The sequence below is a fragment of the Sphaeramia orbicularis genome, chromosome 8 (assembly GCF_902148855.1).
Source record: "Sphaeramia orbicularis chromosome 8, fSphaOr1.1, whole genome shotgun sequence".
NCBI lineage: Eukaryota > Metazoa > Chordata > Actinopteri > Kurtiformes > Apogonidae > Sphaeramia > Sphaeramia orbicularis.
The window spans coordinates 12,922,882-12,942,318 of record NC_043964.1 but is presented as its reverse complement, the minus strand read 5'-3'; the positions used below and the strand labels follow the sequence as shown (position 1 = coordinate 12,942,318).

General features: G+C 45.5%; 1 protein-coding gene across 2 annotated transcripts in view; it reads left to right on the top strand.

Annotated features, from left to right (window-relative positions):
- The window catches only part of adgrl1a (adhesion G protein-coupled receptor L1a), a 166,523-nt gene that overhangs the window by 62,804 nt on the left and 84,282 nt on the right, over positions 1-19,437 (top strand). The window contains exons 3-5 of one of the 2 annotated variants that reach the window (XM_030141050.1): positions 4,216-4,429; positions 5,602-5,711; positions 12,096-12,110. In XM_030141050.1, the coding sequence (XP_029996910.1) occupies positions 4,216-4,429; positions 5,602-5,711; positions 12,096-12,110 (339 nt within the window). The remainder of the gene's footprint in view (positions 1-4,215; positions 4,430-5,601; positions 5,712-12,095; positions 12,111-19,437) is intronic. The other variant, XM_030141051.1, reaches the window with a different exon arrangement.

The following is a 19,437-nucleotide window of genomic DNA, read 5'->3' as shown; positions in this document are numbered from 1 at the left end:
CCTTTATTAAATTTCACTCCAGTCATTATCGTAGACCTGGCTTTAGCTGAATTCTGGTCGTGGATATGTACAGTATTCATTTTAGTCTTCACTCTAGGCAAAAGCTATCCACCCATTAGCCTAAATGCCACTAAAATGTAATTTTTAGGAGACTGATACAACAAGAATGACACCTCATCAGCTGCACTTTCTCAACTACCAGTAAATGCGGGTTGAGAATGTGCTCTGGCTCTGGGCTCCGGTGCTATGCTAATGAGTCGCAACAGAGGGCTTAAGAGGGGCTGAAAGACAGTCAGCCAGCCAGCTAACAAGTCAGCCTTAGGCCCACAAAGCTCCATAAGTATAATCTTTTATTGTGACTCAGTTGCAAAGTTGCTATCACAATCTGTGGCTACCTGCAAGGCCAAACCCTTGTACATAGTTATTTCTGAAAAAAAAAAAAAAAAAAAAAAGATGGAAAAACACAGTATAGCACGCCTGTGATAACACAGTCGAAGGTCGAACTCTTGAAGACATAGAAATCAAAGAGCTTTTATGTTTGAAAGCATACCGCTGAGGATGGAAAATTGTTAGTTGAGAAATCTTAGTCTATTCAAACTGTGAACTTTACAGAATTCTAAATGTAGTTTCTTTCAGGTGGTACCGTTGATAGTCTAAACTACATTTAGGTTTAATTCTTCTTAAGTGTCGGCCGTGTCTCTGACTTATGTATCATGTCTCTCCATCTGCAGGTTGTAGCAAAACACTTTTATGTACTGTATGTGTATGAATAACAGAAAAAAAAAGAGATGCTTTAATGACCGTGTGCAAAGACAAGCTTGGCTTCTGCAAAATTATATTCTTGTACGAGAGTCCAAGCATCTATCCACCCTCAGGCTTTAATTACTGTGTGAGGATAATGAGTCAAATCCAATCAGGTCTCTCTCTTGCTCTTAATTTGTATGGAGCTTCTATTATGAAGCCAACCACTTCAGCCCATCACACCAGCTGCCCTCGAGTGACACCAGTCCCCGTCTGGTCTGTGCATCGCCACATTCATACAAATCAGCTCATATAATTATTGTATTGGCTCATATCATCATCATCATCATCATCAGAATGTGTGACAATTGGTTGCCATTCCTTGCAGATGACAGATATTAATGCAGTTTTATATACCACAGCAGATGAGTCATAGTCTCCCAGTGAGGGATTAGATCCACCTATACATATGGCTGCTGCTGAGAAAGACACTTTGTCATCTAGCTATTACGAGCCTGACAGGCGCACCTAAATGGCCACATGTGTGAGTGTATCTGTTGGCTGAGGAGACCCTGAAACCTTAATGGATTCCTGCGGAGTGAAGGACAATCGTAGCCCATGGCCAGTCCAAGCTTATCCTCCGCTCATCTCATCTCAGTTCAGCACAGAGCCAGCCACAGCTCCAGCTAGGCCTCAGGCCATCTGGCCGACACACACACACACACACACACACACACACACACACACACACACACACCAGAAAATGCACACACAGAGTCCCTGAAGTTGAGTCCTACACTTGTTTGTGAATTCGCCATTCAAAAATTTCTGCGGAAATCAGTATGTAAGGTGCATCCTGCGGCATTTACACGGTGAAATCTACCTGAAACCTGGAACTTGTCAAACAGTGGGAGCGTGGGTGTGAAATGTGTAGGTGTGAAATATGATACAGGATGGCAGAATAGAGATGTGCAGTACAGCCAGAAATAGACTAGTTATCATGGATGCTGGTACCATTTAAGTGTACTGGCTCAATAATGGCTCTGTGGAGTTATGACTAAATATGCTGCAGTAGACAATGAAAGAGATTTGAAATAATAAAATAAGAATGGACTTAGGTTCAAAAGTTCATCCCGTTCGGTGTAAAATCTGGCTGCTATTTCTACATCTACATAAGTTGGTCATCAGTACCAGAGATGAAACTGCTGCTACTACCAAATTAAGGCGAAACCATGAAAAATACCCTAGAATTAATCTTTTCTCAACCAACAGTCTGGGAAAAAAATCAATTACTTCTTCAGTGTCTGTTGTTGCCCAGTGTCTGAACCCTTCCACAGTAGGTATTTGTGTTAGGAATCATTAAAATGGCAGGAGATTGGCCTCAAAAGCTAAGAATATTTATAATCTCAAATGCATTTGGTTTGTAAAGTATGTGTAATGTGTAATTTACCTCCTTCACTGGGGGCTAATGTTCCTGTTGTGTTGATCCACAGTGTATGTGGACTGAGTATGATCACTCCTGGTGGCCCCTTTCAGTTTTACTTTCCTCTTGGCTCACTCTATGGGTCTAATCGCTGGCCAGCTGTACGCTGCTGTGTACTTACACCACAGGGTAGTTAAGAGAACAAGGCCACACACTGACACTACGCATTGTGACACCAGGACACTCTCTCAGTGTGTGTGAGTGCATATGATTGCAGGCATACATATGTGTGTATGTGTGACTGTGACTGCACACACTCATCTGCCCTGTATGTCAGTGTGTGTGTGTGTTAATTTGCTTGTGAGGTTTTTTTTGCATTTGTGTGTGGACTTGTTTGTCTGGCCTCGCCTGCTGTTTGCATCTCCGTGTGCTTTAATTAGTATGCGCTTTTGCATCTAGGCCTTTGTGATTTGGCACTGGCACTGCATGCTGGCGAGGCATAAAAGATTTGAAGTCTGTCTGTGCTAGTCATTCAGCCTTAATGGCGTTAGTTACACAACTGAACTCAAGTCCCTGCTGCATAAATGGGTGGCATTTAGAAATATGAGCAAGTCCAATGGCAGTGAGTCATGTAGCGCACCGCTGCAGAGCATGTCTGGGATGACTGACATTGACATTGACCCAGATGGGCACCGCTCCTGAATGGACAGTGGCTGAAACCTAAGCAGTGCTAGCTCAGTGTCAGGATAAGAAAACAGCGATGCTCTGTGGGTTTCAGCATGAACAGTAGTGGGTAAGAGGGGCTGACTCAGTGGCGTTGTCTGCTGCTGAGCCTTGTCTGGCAGGAGGAACTGCTGTGCAATGAGAGCCTTAGCCCTGTGAAGAACTTTCAGCCTGCTTAAGTGGAGCCAGCACTGGCTTGTTTTGGACTTGACAGCATGCCCACCTTCAGCTTAATATGTGCCATGTCCTTCATCCACGAGAGCTTAAAAACCTCTGCTCCTTCAGGACAGCGGAGAGCTCCACACCTACCACTGCTGCCGTTTCTGATGCAGCTCCAACACTGTATGCATGTTATTTTCCCTAAAGAAGTTTTGTCAGCTCAGGACCATGGACAGCAGCTCTCAGCTTTCACAGTCGCTGGCAGGAGTTTGAGCACACAGAAACACTGGCTGTCCTTCAACGCCACAGAGAACTTCACAGCCAGATCACTCACCCTGTCGCTACTTCTATTCTGTTTCTTTGCCCATGCCTCTACCTGGGCTGTGAAGGAAGCAGGCGACTATTTGTTTGTGTGCGAGGCAGCTGGAAAGGTATGCGGTTATGGAGAGAGACAGTAAGTGTCTCTCTCAGTACCTCTTTGCAGCCCACTTTCATGCCTCTCAGCTTGGCTCAGCGATTAACCCTGAGTGCTCTGCTGTCCCTGCTGACCCTTCCCCACACAGAGTATGCCTCTGGCCACAGTACATCGACAGGCCTCTCAGACAGCTAATTAACAGCAAATGGTGTACACAGCAGAGGTGAAGGTGTACAGACTTCTTTTTTGCTTACTGTGTTTTACCATTACTTCCTCTTTTATTCAGAGTGAATTTTAAGGTGTTGTTCTGACACCTCACTGAGGTGAAATAGACTAAAGAATGCTGCGCTGCTGTGGGGATGGGTATGATGAGCTGCTGCCTGCCTGTGTGTAGGAGTTTGTTAACATTTGAAACTCTCACAGTTTGTTTCACAAGTGGTGCAATATCACTCTGGAGAAGCTGGTATGGCTGCAAATCGTTCATGCCAATATGTGATCTGTGATGTTCCAATGTGAAAACTGAATCGCCAGACTGTGCATAAACAGAACTGAAATATTACTACTCAGCGAGGTCGAGTTGATAATTGCTAATTTGTGTTTTTACGCAAGGACAATAGGGGCCACTTTCATTCCGCCTGGTCTTGTCAAATACTACACATCATATTTACAATGTGGTTGAATAATAAAGTGCCTCCTAAAAGTATTAAGGTTCATTGAATTATCAATAACTTTTCTCTCTCTCTTTCCACTCCAGCTCTGGGCCGGTCAATGATGCCCTTCGGCTTGATGCGTCGAGAGCTGGCATGTGAAGGCTACCCGATTGAACTGCGCTGTCCTGGAAGTGATGTCATCATGATTGAGACGGCCAACTACGGCCGCACTGATGACAAGATATGTGACGCAGACCCCTTCCAGATGGAGAATGTGCAGTGCTACCTGCCCGATGCCTTCAAGATAATGTCACAGAGGTAACTATTGATCTGTTTGGATCTTGTATATGTGTTTATACAGAGTCAGAGGCTTTTATTGGACAGGGAAACAAGATATTCTTTCACAACATAATTCGTCCAGCATTTCCTGCTTTTCCTCCTGAGGTGTTGATGTCTTGTGTTGAATACTGAAGTCAGCATCCTTGTTCTGTGCACTGCACCACAGTGTGACATGCACACCTATTGTTGTGTGTGTGTGTGTGTGTGTGTGTGTGTGTGTGTGTGTGTGTGTGTGTGTGTGTGTGTGCTGGGCGGTTGTACATGCGTGAGTGTGTGTATATATGTGCGTAATTGTGCACATTTTGGGTTGTTGCAAGAGTATTTGCAGGGCTCCCTACAGTTGCTCTCTGTGTTTGCACTCAGCATCTGCTTCCTCTGAGCTCAGATCAATGGAAGCCGTCTCCCAGCTATCCATCACACATGTAATGGAGGCACAGGGTGCTAGCTTAGGGAGAAAGCGAGAGAACGAGAGAAGTGGCAGGGTGTTGGGTGGGGAATTGAGGGGGTAAAGGAAGGAGAACGATTGCTAGAAATGATTCGATGATAGAGTGAGTGCAGCAGAGATTTGAGACATGAAGGGAGGGAGAGGAAGGGAGAGAATCACTCAAATCTGGATACTGAGGCATTATGTGATGAGAATCTATGAGTATGTGTGCGTCTTGGGGTGTGCAAACGTGAGAAGGCATGCAGCCATGTGATTTCGATATAGGTCTTACGTGCATATGAATGTTTTTCCGGTGCGTGTGATGTGGAGTATTTGCCTTAGCCCCCCTCGTCCTTCCCTGTTCTCTCACCTCTAATTGCTCCCACTCACAATCCCCCAGGAGAGGAGCCTCTTACGTCACTCACCCTCTCCCTGCCTCCTCCCTCCCTCTTTCTCTCTCTATCCTTCATCCCACTCCTTTTTCCCCTCCCCTACCTCCTTCCATCTCTGTTTCCCACCTCCCCTCGGGTGCAGCTGTCACATGATCTAGTCTAGTGTGAAATTACTCCCTTCCCTACCGTTCTTTTTGTCTTTCAGAGCCTGAAGATGTTTTTTTTCCCATGCTCACTTTGTCTTTCTTACAATGGCACTCATCATTTTTTTTTTTATCACTCACTTTCTATGTTTTTTTCTCTCTTATTTCTCACCTGTTTGTTTTCTCTTGCAGGTGTAATAACCGCACCCAGTGTGTGGTGGTAGCAGGGTCAGATGTGTTCCCGGACCCCTGCCCAGGAACCTACAAGTACCTGGAGATCCAGTACGAATGTGTTCCCTACAGTGAGTACTGAGACCCCATCACCCTGTCCCACCTCCCCACCCCCTCACTCCATTCACTGCCCCTCCCATCCCTTCCTTTAACCCCCGCCTGAACCTCCTACCCCTTCTTTAACTTGATAAAACAAACCCTTGAAAATACACTCACACGTGCACATTCGCTCTCTATGGGTAATTTCTACACAAGAAAAACAAAACAAAACAAAACCAGACAGACATCTTCTTCTGCTTTCTCTCTCATTTTTTTCTCCACTTTCTCTCTCAGAAACTTGCACTGCACAGACACACACATGCACACGCTCGCACAGAGCGCTAAACCTTTTTTCTTCATCGACAGAGCGACGCACCAGTAGCTGAGAGGGATTTTCACATGGGGGAAGGCGCTCCACAAACACTGGGTCTGATAAGCGCTTCATGCACATCCACTACAAACAACGGGTCATCCCTTATTGGTGATCGCAGCAGTGTAACATATACCGCCCCACACTCACACACTGATTGACCCAGGGGCATGCCGTTGCCTTTATCTGCTGCCAAACACCTTTGCAGTCCCTCTGATTTCCAATAAAAATTAAAATTGGGCGCAGTGAGATTTGGAGGTGGTTTGCATTGTGTGTACTGCACCTCACAATAGGAATGTTAACACAAACAGCAAAGGGCTTTTTTTAGACCACATGACCCGGAGCGCCACACATTTTATTGTCCCCATGGTAACGGCTGACTTCCTCACAGCAGAGCTCAGTGGCAGGTGTGACACATACACGCACGCCTATAAACACACACACACAAGTCTACCTCGCATTCCCAAAAGGGGGGACACACCGTTGCTCTCTTTCTCTCTCCTTCTGACTCTCTCCCTTGAGCGAGCATGCACACTGTCACACACAAACAAGAGCGCACTCACACCACCAAGGGAGCAGACACAGCAAGGATTATATGGTGTTGTGTTGATCCTCGCTCATGTGAAAATCTCCACTCAGTCTCCCCTCCTCCCTCTCATGTATTATTACTCTCAGCATTGATCCCTTTCACTGTGCAGGAGCACCTGGCTGGAGGGGAGGGGCAGTGTCGCTCCCCTCCACCAGGATGAAGCAGAATTGGGGTGCAGGAAAGGGTGGGGACTGGGCATTTTAAAGTGTCGGATTGCTGGGAAAACAGGGGGCTCTTCTTGGTGTGATTGATCGGGGTGGAGACATGGGGTGAATTTGTCTGTTTTTTTCCTCAGGCGCAGATGTTGCAGTGAGTCTCCGGGTCGAATTGACGCCAAGTTACTAATGTCCTCTCTGCTTCTTCTTATCCTTCTTCCCTCTCATGCGTCTTTTCTTATTATCTCTCACAATCAATATCACGCTTCGCATCTCCCTTAACTCTTCTCTTGCTCTGTTTTTTGTTGAGTTTTTTATTTCATTTTCTATCTACAATTCAAGTCTTTAATCTTTTTCCCATTGCACTATTTTTCATTCATCCTCTGTTTTTGCCTTTGTCCATCAGTCTGACAGTATCTTGTCATTTTATTCTGCCTCCTGCTCTTCTTCTGTCTCCGTCTTTTTTTTTTCTTTTACAGGTGCGGCAAATATTCAAATTCCGTGCCATTCTGCCTTGATGTGGAGGCTCAGAGAAACTCAGGGACTTCCTAGAACCTCTTTCCCTTCCTCTGCTCAGTGCTGTGCCCTGAGTTTACCTTTTTGAGACTTTGTTGAGTCAGGTTGCAGCCAAAGTCACAGATAAGAAGAAGTTAGCTGGGTTTTTTGCCACTGGGGATTATTCTCTGGTGCGCATCCTTTTTTTCACAGTGTTCCAAGTGGCAACAAGTGTTCCTCTTGCGTCTCCTCTGCCCTCTGTTCAATAGCTGTTCAGTCAATGTTTGCTCCGGTTAGACTGACCCTCTCCGGTGGTGGAGAGTGGTGTGACTTTGTTTGTTAGTCCTCTCGTAGTCCTGTGCAGTAGTTTGGTGTCCTGTATTATATTGTCCACATTGCTTAGTTGAGCATGCCTCCTGCATTCTAACCTTGCGTTTTTCAGCCTAAGTGCACAAGGGAGCTTGTTCTCTCTGCACAAGGCAATCAAAGGCATGATTAAATAGCTGCTGACTTGCATTTTTCCTCCCAGTGTTTGGAAAAAGAAAAAAAAAAAAAAAAACTTTGTTGATTATGTCTAAAGTATGGCATGGCTTAGAAAATTGGAAGCTGATCCCTTTATGATGAAAAGTCCCGCCTGTCTGAGGTGACAAAGAAGGGCCAATTACCCCTGTCCTCTGCCACTCTCCTCAGCTGGAGTAACACAACCCAGTCACACTCAGTCACACACTTAACTCACAGAAATAGAAACTAGTATACGGGCTTGTCCGTATGAACCTCACACGTGTGCCAATTTAACAAACTAAATACAACGTGACACATTCAGACTCAAAGCTGGAACTGTTCATCCCAAAACCTAGTCACCGTCGCACCGAACGCCACTCAACTCGGCCACTTTTAATTACCAGGAGAGTGGGCGCGTCGCTCTCTTCAGTTCTGCCTCAGCAGAGATTTGTCAAGATTAATTGAATTTGCTGCTGCTAATCGCTCTGGTAATGCCCCATCGTTCACGTCTGGCTGGGAGCGCTGGGCACTGTGGCGTCATCCGAGGCTGACGCATGTTTTTTGTCGCTTGTCTTAACAAAAAAAAAAAGGTGAACAATGGAGAGATGATAGGTAAAGGTTTGTGATAGCAAGAGGAGATGCTGGGCGCAATCATGTTGATGGCTATGTGTGATGTCTTCGTTTGACAGGGTCCTCTATGTGCATGTCACAGAGACGCCATGTTACCAGTCACCTGAAACGGAGAGGCGACAGCTAGATCCAAGCTGACACGCACACACACGGCTCTGTCGGCTGAGCGAAGACAAGTGTCCGGAACGTATGTGTGTGTTACGGCGCGTGAGATCGCCTCTGCAAAATACAACATCCGCCAACAAGTCAAATCATATCTCATTGAGCCAAAAAAGCCCTGCGAGGCCTCCCTGCTACATGGCGTTGTTTTTGCCAGCCGGAACAGAGCAAGACAAAACGGCTCAAGTGAACTCTCATTTCACACTGTCACAGCCTGCTGTAGACCGCTGGCTTGCATTAAGACATCACAGATCCATGCACACAGCTGCAGTGTGTATTTACTGCAGTGGAAACCCAACACTGCAGTCTTAATACAGATGTACATGGAGTCAAAGTAAATCTAGCCTGTGAGAGAACTCTACCTGTCCCCCCTCCTCCACCAGAACACAGTGCTACATCATTATTGATTGCTAATGCTCTCTATTGGCGCTAGCCATGCCAGAGCCATTACACCTAGTTTTGTTCCTCTGCTATTCCAACAGCTGTGATTTATCTTGTTAATATGCATGGAGCTGGTCAGTGAAGATCCAGCTTTAAAAGCACATAATCTGGCTCCAGTAAAACCTCTTCAGAGCTTCTTAGGTAACTCCATATTCTTTATTTTTACATACATATTTTCTCCTTCTGCCACTGTTTCACTTTATAAAATTGATTCTTCGCCACAAATGTATTCAGCGCTGCCTATTCATTACGAGACATCGCTTTTTGGACACAAAGCCGCTGGAAATGATAGTTGACTTGTCGGGAAGAGTTTGTCAGTAGAAGGAATAATGGCATTGTAATATGACAAGTTTTCAGGGGAGGAGAGGAAACACTTTGATGTAGCTGAAAATGAAATTCTATTAATATGTATAGGGGCACCATTAGACGTGGGGCTCATAAATGTTTGGTGAATGAGAAACAGGAGGCTTTGCTCAGGCCGGCGAAAGGGATGACTTCTTACCATGAAAAATGTAAAGTGAGAGAAGGAGAAAACAGAGAGGAGAGAGGACAGAAGATGCTGGAGAGGACGCACTTTCTCACAGCGCTTTGAAAGAGACAGAGGAGGCTAAGTTGTCCTGCAGTACTCAACAATCTGTTTGCGAGTGTGTGTTTGAGAGTGTGTGTTTCGGAGCTGTACTCATTAGTGTGGGAGTAATTGATAGGGTTGTAGAGAGCGCTGAGCAGAGTGATTAAGGGGAAAGAGGGCAGTGGCTTATTTCTCAAAAGGGCCCTGAAAGAGAAATGCTGAATGAATCAGACAAACAACCAAGGTGGCCTTAAACTAACCTCCCGCTCGCTGTGTGGACAGTTTGATGAGTTTCCGTCTCTCTTCTCTGTATTTTTGTGTGATTGTGTCCTCGAGGATATGTGATGATTTTGTGTGTATCTGTGCTTTATTGTCTATTTTTCAGGACAACCAAGAGCAGAAGAAACGGAGTTAACACTGGTCCATTTGCTGTGTTCTTCCCCCCTTTCTCTCTCTCTCTCTCTCTCTCTCTCTCTCTCTCTCTGCAGCTTTCAGATTCACATTTATCTCTTCCCCTCTGCCCGTACACACCACTGCTGTGCACCACACATGATTTTGATCCTTTTAAGGAAAGCCTACCCAGTGGTCCCTGATTGTGTTAAGTGTACCATCTTTTTAGGACTGTAACCTCACATTTGGATGAAATGGAGAGGCTCTAGTGTTAGCCAGCTCTTCTGGCTCTGATGTCCCTCTATACTCCCCTGCAGTTGTTTCACTCGGGATGAAAGCTGTGGATGTTCTCTGGCTGATCTTTCCCTCCCCTAACCTTGGAGCTAATGATTGCTCTCACAGTTGGTGGCTGGGATGTGATGCTTTCTTGCCCCCTGCCCCGTCATCACAGGGCTCACATTCATAGCTTTGCCATGTTTACCCCTCTAGGCAGAAAATGGCTTCCATTCCCCAGGTTTTCGCGGAGGTTGTTTGTCCAGTTTGATCTTGGCATAAGATGATAAATGATCAGTGTTGCTGCTGATACTGATGCTGCCGCTGCTGTACTGCTGCCAAGATGCAAGGCCATCCCCCACACAGATCAAGCGACTGCTGCTAACGCTCTTTTTCCCTTTTTATATTTGCTCCATATTTGTCTTTTTTACATCTCTCTCCCTAATGCTCTCACCCTTTTTGTTGTCTTTATGGGCGACCATGTAAGGTGTCATGACAATTTCACAGGCCTCCCTGGAGACACTAGACTTACCGCAGCCCACACAATACAATCTCACCCGCAGCAAGGATCCACCAGCCATGTGCCTTTTGACACATCTCTTCCCGGGAGACACGAGGATCCAGTCTCACACCACTTGCGTCTTAAAACAGAGGAAAAGCATGTGCCAGGAGTGTAATCTATGAGGCGGAGCTGATATCCAGCTGCTCACGGACCTCTTTCACTTATAGCATCGTAGACGTTCACGGAGCCACGCCTCACCTGTTCATGTCAGCTGAGGCTGCGCTGTGACTCAACACACCAACCTATTGATTCATGTGTGACGAACCAGCTGCAGACATTCCTCTCATCTCTCTTTTGTCTCTTCCAACCCACCCAGCCCCAGCCCCAGCCCTAGCCCCACCCTCCCCTCCCCCTCTTTATAACTGTGTCTCTTGGTTTCTCACTGTGTTTCTGAGGCGTTCCACTCTGTCAAACCCTCCCTTGCTCCTGTTGTTTGTTCTCTTTTTCTTTGATGAGCTAGCCTCGGCCAGGCAAGCCGGCAGCTCCCCATTGATTGGACGGTCGATGGGTTGAGTGTTTTTGCTGGCTTCTATAGCGAGCATCCTGACTCTGTAAATTGAGCAAAGCCAAAAGCACCGCTTTCTTTAGATCAAGGGACTGCTCTAATGTCAACACCGACTGTACTCGGAGAGAGAGTAGAGAGGGATTTGGTGATCCCTCCGAAGGCATTGTGCCACAGATGGAGACATCCACCCTTCCACCCTCTGCTCCCCCCTATATCTTCCTCTACTTCTTCCTTTCTTTGTTTATTTCCACAGCTGAAGAGGACTTTACCGCTAAGTTGCTTTCCCTCAGTATCTCTTTCCTACAGGTTCTGGAAGCTGAAGTTCGGGTATTAGGGAAAGTGGGAGGCAGTGAGGGAGGGATGTGGCAATAAGAGGGCTGGAGGTGGGGTCGAGAGTGTGTGGTTGGGGGTGAATTGTGTTGTTGGGGGATTATTGATAAAGCTGAAATGAAATGGAAATGGATTTAAACCCAGGTCAGGCCATTTTCCCCTCCTCATTTTCCATTTGAGCCATCCTTTCTCTGAGTAGCCAACCATAACACAGACAGATAACTTGCTTTTTAAAAAAAAAAAAAAAAAAAAAGAAAAAAGAAAAAAAAGACACAGAGAGAAAGGACAGCATTTTATTTAATCTCAATTTTCTCTTTTTTCCTGCACCTGTTTTTTCTTTCGTTCTCTTTACTTTCCCTCTCTCTCTCTTTCCCTCTCTCTCTTCCTTCCTGTCTTTCTCTTTTATCTTTCTATCTCCTTCTTTCTCCTTTTTCCGATGCTTGAATAGAAGTGGATCAAAAAGGTAAAGACCACAATGAACATAACAACCACAGCTCGCCCCTTCCTCCCTCCTCCTACTCCTCCTCCCTTGTCTCCCCCTTCCTCCTCCCATATCCCCTCCTAACCCAGCACCTTGTGTAGTGGTCATGTTTGATGTTGATATCCCTCCCTTTTCTTTCTCGATCTTTAGTCGTCTCTCTGCCCTTCCTCTCTCTCTCTTTCTCTATCTCTCTTTGACTTATAACCAAAACTCTTTCTAGATTTCTTCCTTGGTTCTGACGACACCAGCCTGACCTGCACGCATGCACACATACATAATCACACACACTGCACAAAACATCACACAAGGTCAGTCCAGTATCTATGAGAGATAAACGAGAAATTAACTTCATTCCTTTCCTGTACAAAGAAGCCAGTCTCAACCTAAACTTGAAGATAGAATGCATTCATATCACTTCATGAATAGCAAATTTTCTTGTAAATCTCCTTTTTTTTCCATCACCTAAATAAACATCTTCCTCTTCACACTGTTGCCTCACACACATCTGATGGTTCGCATACTGTATCCCATCTAGTATTATTTCACTCATTTCACATAGCAATTTATTCGTCCAAATCTTTAACCTGTACTCCTGGATCTCTCTGTTTTCCATTACTCGGCCCCTTTTCTCCACCCTGTATCTTTTCCCCTTACTTTTTTTAGTTTTTCAGGACCAATTCAAAGTTTGTTGTTCCTATCTTGTAGCAGAAACATTGTGTTAAGATAACACAGTAACTGGCCAAAGTTGCTCCCAGATTATATTTACAGCATCCCATTTCCAGGTGGTTCAGTGTCTTTTCTCTCATTTTGTCTCTCTCTTCCTCTTTTCAGTTAATCACACACTCATTTAAGGCCTTTTCTTTCACTGTCCCTCTCTTTTTTTATCTCTGCTTACTTTTCTCTGTTACATTCCTCCTCATCCTCCTTTTCTCTTCTTCTCTTTGCCTTTCCCTGGTTGGTTTATCTCTCAGATCACATCTGGCCATCACAAGCAGCTGCAGGCTCTTTTGAGCATCTCTTACACTTTTCCTTCCACTTTTCTTCGGCTTCTTTCTCTCACAGCCACCTCTCTGTTTTCTGAACTGCACATGCACTGTGTACTCGTGCTCCTCCCCTTGTTCCCGTCCACATCAGTCAACCCCACCCGGTTCCTTATGTGTTCAGTGAGGCTCCTGAGGGGGAAGAGAGGTGATGGGGTGGGGATGGGGGTGGAGGGGTGGGAGGTGGGGGAGGTGTAGCCCCTTTTGGGAACGCTCCAGCCTCTTGTAATGGGCTCTCTGATGCAGCAGGGCCTCGACACAAGCACTCCTAAAGAGCCCCAATCAGCCCGGCCAGGCATCTCAATCACCAGCCTCTCAAAGTGCAGAGATAGACCTGACCCAGATCCAAGGTCACAGAGAGTGTACTGGTCATCAGTGCCAGCTTACCCTGGAGCCTTAACTCCCCCCTCTCAGGTCCCCATCCTCCTCACCTTTCTCTGAACCCCCGCCACCCCACTCCTTCACATCTGTCTCAGCCTCAGCCATTTTCCTGTCTGGCCCCATGGCTGGACCCATATGTAGGAGGAATTAACTCCTATAGTGGATGCCATTAACTAGTTTATGGGCCCCTCTGTGTGCTGTTGTGTCCATGGCTTTTCATTAGATCATTGTCTTACGTTTTTTTGTTGTTGTTTTTTTCCCTTTACCCACCGCAAGCAGCTATTTTAGCTCTCTCTCTCTCTGCTTGCGGTGGAATAACAAACTACAAGCTTCCGCCTCACCCAATTGGTTATGTTTTTTTTTTTTTTAAATTTTTATTACTATTCTTCCTCCCACTAACACTTTATGATGAATACCCCTTTCCTCTGTCTGCACTCCTGCCCCAACCCACCTTAACTCATCCCTCATCGCTGCTTAACACATTTCCTCTCTCTGTTTATGGCTTAACATTTCAGACTTGTGACTTGCCCCATGTCTGTCAAATTAATTCTCAAATTGATCAGCTGATTGACAGATTGCAGAATGCGTCGCGCTGTGATGATGTCACGTGCAGGAGATCCTGTTCAATGAATGTCCAATACTCAAAACCTGTCAGGCTATTTTAAGACCATGTCAGGTGTCAGCTGCCTCTCCTTCTTTTCATCGCTCCCTCTGTCCCTTTTCTCACCCTTTTTGCTGACAGTTTGGCAGAGTACAGTACCCACATCATTACAGTATTTCTTTTATCACCGTTGACAGGACTACACAAGTGTCCACCATATTTTTTCCCACCTTCAGCGTGTTTGCTTCAAAAGGAAAAGAGACAAGAAAAGGGAGCAGCGTTAGACTCCTGTGCACAATCCTTGGTATTTCCACGAAGGGCAGTGTCGGGGTACATGTGAGGACAGAGATATCCATCATCTAAGCAGCTTCCTGTTGGTGATTTGGGGAAGTTAGAGGGAATGAGTGAGAAACCGCTGCACCGTTTGACAGGACAACAGCAAGAAAGGCTGGGAACAGAGAGAGAAAGAAAGAAAGGGAGGGAGGGAGCGTGGTCGCTATAGAGACGATGAGTCAGGCAGCATCACCTCATTAGGAATGACCCACCACACACAAGCAAAGTCATGTGACCGAGGCAGTGCAGACACTCTATTCAGTGGCAGAGGGAGATAGGTGAGAGTGTGGGGATTGACTGTACATGCAGAAGTCATTGCATCGTTAGAGCCAAAGAACAGAGAGGTGAGTGAGTGAGGCAGATGGCCATGAATATAAATCACAGCGCCTGGTTTCACTGAGATACTGCACCTCTAAGAGGCCACATTCAAACCAGGAGGGAGGAAGCAAGGAAGTGTACGGTGGCAGAAGGCTAAGCTAATGGTGCAGCCATGCAGTAGTGCCAATCATGCCTTAGTCCGTCAGTCAGTCAGTCAAAGTACGGTACACTCCACTGTCTTCTACTGTATCTGCAGCCTTGTCCCAACCAACATCCCTGTCACTCAGTGTCAGCTTCACTCCAAGGAAGATAAGACTTTGCTTTCAACAGACACTATCTTTAGCCATCGCCAGCTTTTGGTCTCAGTGAAGGGTATTCTCTGGGGTGAATGTTTGGGTTGATAAAGGTGCCAGCTTGACACCTGCCTCTTCCGCTGTCTGGACAGTGTGTGTGTTTGTGTGTGCATTGTTGGAGAGTTTGTGTGTGTCCTCAGGTTGTATGTCTGTGAGTATATGTCTGTCTTTGGCTGTTTTGTGTACTGTATTGTGTTTTTTTACTCCAATGACTTGAACCCTTGTAGTCTAATAGGAAACGGAAACACAATGGGAACCCCTTCCCTCTCCCTCCTTCTCTCTTCTCTGTCACTATGTCACTCCTCAACAGATTAACTCACTCCTAATTCTCATTTCACAGGAAATAACTTATTTACTCTCTCTTTCTCCGCTCCTCTCTCTCTTTCTCTACTCTTGTTTGCACACACAGAACACGCTCATAGTCTTCTTCATACTTTCTTCTCTCTTTCTGCCTCTGTCTCTCTGAATTGCACACATGCATTCCCACATAGACACATGCAGATTACACACAGGCAGAAATACCTACACACACTATTGGGCTGATGTATTCACATCAACACGCTACCAGGAGACCCACTGCACACTTATGCACACACTCTAACCCTTTAAACCCATTAACTGTCCAGCGTGGATGCAGGGTCCTATGCCATACTCCATTCTGCCCCCTGCTGCTTGTATCATGCACCTGCCAGTAACAGGTGTGGGATTCAATTAGAGCAGCATGCTCTCAGCAGTCAGTCCTGTGAGCAGGCCATGACTGTGGACTGGGCAAAGGCTTGGTCCAGCACAGCCCTTAGATCCATGTAGCATAAAAAAACACAAACCAGGATGTCAGTTTAGGAACAGCTGCCAACCATTGGCAGGGGGTATTTAGATCATCAAAGTCGTATATTAACCATCACCATGACGCTGTCACATCAAACAGAAAAACACCATGGACGGCAGTAGACAACCAATATGAAATGTCTAAATTTAGCCCAAAGCTGTCAGCTCTCACTTTTAATTGCGTTACCAGTCGATCACAAATTGCTGTTAGACACTAATGGGAAATATTTACTGTCATTTTCTGGAAAATTCTGGCACTTTTATCATTTCAGACTGCACTCTCTTATTGACAAGTAACAGCTGACCTGTACCTTGCAAAAGGATTATGGAGATAAATAGTCAATTATACAGCAGTATTTCCCTGTGTGTGTGGCAGTAATTGGCATACTAGATTGTGATAGCTACAGCCTGGGTTTTAATCCCTGATAAGGTAAGTTTCATTAGCCATCTGGCTAGTCTGTAGCATAAAGAGTGTTGTGTCTGCAGTGCCTGGTGACTTCACAGGGCTAATCATGACGGCAAGATTTCCATCTGCACCCAAACAGGAATTAATCTATTAATCCAACTATCTCATATAATCCCAGATGGCTCCTACTCCAGCTAACCTGCTGTAGCCAGACTAGGATAATGCCTAATCTCAAGATTTACGCCTGATGCATAATGCTTAATACCTCATTCATACTGTAGTCATAATAGCCTCAAGTACTATAGACTCTACTGTAAGGGTTTAGCTGCTCTGGCTTCCCACTGTTACAATCACCCTTCACAGTTAGGCAGAAAGAGAGGGAGGCAAAAAGAAGGGGAGGCAGCATGAGCTGGTAAACAGGAAGGCAACCGGGAAAGCTAGAGAACGCAGGTCAGAGTTAATGAAGCCCCCTAGGCAGGGTTTGCAGGGTGTGAAGCGTGGCTGTTTCTGTTTGGCCTGGAAGTGTGAATGTGTGTGTATGTGTGTCTCATGGCCTGTGTGTACAGCCTGGAGGCCGATGATGAGCCCCTTTGACACCGGGCCCACCCAACGACGAGTTCATTAGAATGAACCAAGCTGGGCTCATCGGCAGCCGGCAGGCCTCGAATTGGAGAGGAGAGAGGAACATGGGAATGGAAAGGAGATGATGACAGACTGTTAGTCTGTGCTACACTGCAGAGTGATTGTGATGATGAGCAGAAAAGAGTACACACCGCTACCAATTTAGGACAGAACTGGAGGGTTAGGTGCAATAATGAACACAATCACACAGTGTTTTTGGGAGGACACTGTGGTGGGCACTATGTATTGAGAGTGAATTGTATTTCAGACAGCAACAATTTTATTTTGGAGGTGTGACATACTGCTGGGTGTTTTTCTTTGTCTTATACTTATATATCATGACCAGTGTCTACAGCCCTCTTTTTCTAAAGCTACTGTTCTGTCTTTTACATTACTGTTTTAGCTCAATTAATGCTCTAGTAAATGGCTGTGTATATTAATAGACTAATAATTTAACTTAACATTGGTTGGGTATATTAGTACTATTGAGCAGCATTAACTAGACTGATGCTGGTTCAAGTTCATAACCCCGGCCAAGACGTAGTTAACAAAACAGATCATTTTCACTCTGTCCTCATTAGGGCTTTTTCTCAGTTATTTTTCTAAGTTTTGTTTGTAATACTAAATAAAATTATTTTTTGTAAAATATTGCTCCATTACACCTTTAATCTGCACTCTACCGTATCGTAATATATATGAGTTTCACTGTGTTACAGCTGCTAGCTGCATTTTAACATGCACATAAATACTTTTGTTGTAGGTCATCCTTTTTGTGGCTATCAAGAATAGCTTTGCATGTTTGTGTTTCTTTGTCCTTTATTCTACCTTGAGGCAGAGTGTTCCTGGCTTCGTTTATGGGTCACCTACATGCCGAGCCGCTGCATTGCTTACTGCATGCTGTTTATTTCTCTATTTACAGTAGCATTGTACTTTTCAGGCAGTGTCCTACTTTTATTGGTTGTTTTCACCACTACATGCCATTTCACCCCCATGCCCTTTAGTTGAAGTATTTTGGAGTGGATTCTCAGTTTATTTGCAGAGCAGTCATGCTGTGTCTTGATTGATAAAGATGTCATTTGATTGTTGGCACAGATGTAAATTGAGAAATGCATTGTTCAGCTGTCTAAAAGTGTTGGATTAAACCAATGCTCTGAAAATTATTTTGCATATTTCAGTCACCCACGTTCATATTTGCAAAGCAAACACCTCAGGCGTCCCTGCTTTCAAACAAGCATTTTGGTTCGACAATGGAGCATGACAAGCCTCCTCCCTGTGAAGAGTCTGTATTCAGAGTGTTTGTTTATGCGTAAGCTTGATTAGATTCCGGTTTGGCTGCCAGTCTCAATCCCTGTTGGACACCCTCAGACAGAACAGGCTAATTCCTGTTGTGGCCCAGCACTACAGATCAGCAGCCACTATAAAAACCAGCATGACAGACCACAAAAAGAGAGCGCTGGATTTCTGAAAGCCTGAAGTAACTGCTCCATCTTTCTATTATGATTCTCCACCTGCACTAGGCTCCATGCAATATTCAGTGCAGTTTGAGCCCAGACTGATGCATCACTCTTAACAGTCACCGTGTGACACTCTATGTATGTGTTGATGTTGTGTATGTGTACACTGTGCACTATCCTTGCGTCTATTAGGATGGTATGTATTTGTGTTCTGTCTTGTATCTGTGTGCACTGCACCTCATCTGTGTCCAAATGCCCCTGCCGCGTCCAATTAGTTCAGAGATGCATTCAATCATGAGGTGACCAGCAGGTGTCTGGTTCTGTCACAACTCCATGCCAGACAGCCACATAAATAAGCTGGCAAAGGAGGTGCGGGGACTCCTCAGCTGTTTTATTCTGTAGTGCCTCCAACTCTGTTGTTGTCGTCGCTACCCCTGTGATGTCAGAGTTGCAAGGATGCCAGCAGCTTTCCTCATAGATCACCTGACACACCTGGTGGTCCCAGAGCACCATCTCTGTTACGCAGGGACACTGCATCAGCCAGCCAATTTACACCAATCCCCAGTGGATGACCTCCACCTGCCTAAAGTAGACATCTTCTCCGTGTGTGTGTTTGTGTGTGTGTGTGTGTGTGTGCTTGTTTGGTGTGTGGTTTGTGTGAGGGTTTCTCCATGTTTTTGTGTTTGTGCATTTGTGTCTGGTCTGAACAGGGGTGGCTGTTTGTGTCTGTATTTGTGTACGTACATGCACACCACTGCTGTGCGTGTGTGTGTGTGTGTGTGTGTGTGTGTGTGTTGAATCTGAGTTGCAGTTGCAGAGGAAGTGGAGGCCTGGCCAACCTCTCATTCTTTACCCCAGGATGCTTTTGTCTTTAAGGCATTATTCTTGACTGAGAGCCAAATTTGAGTCCTAATAAAACAAGCTCCACAATTACTGTTTTACCACCTAGTAGCAGAGCAGAGAAGCAGAGGCCTTTG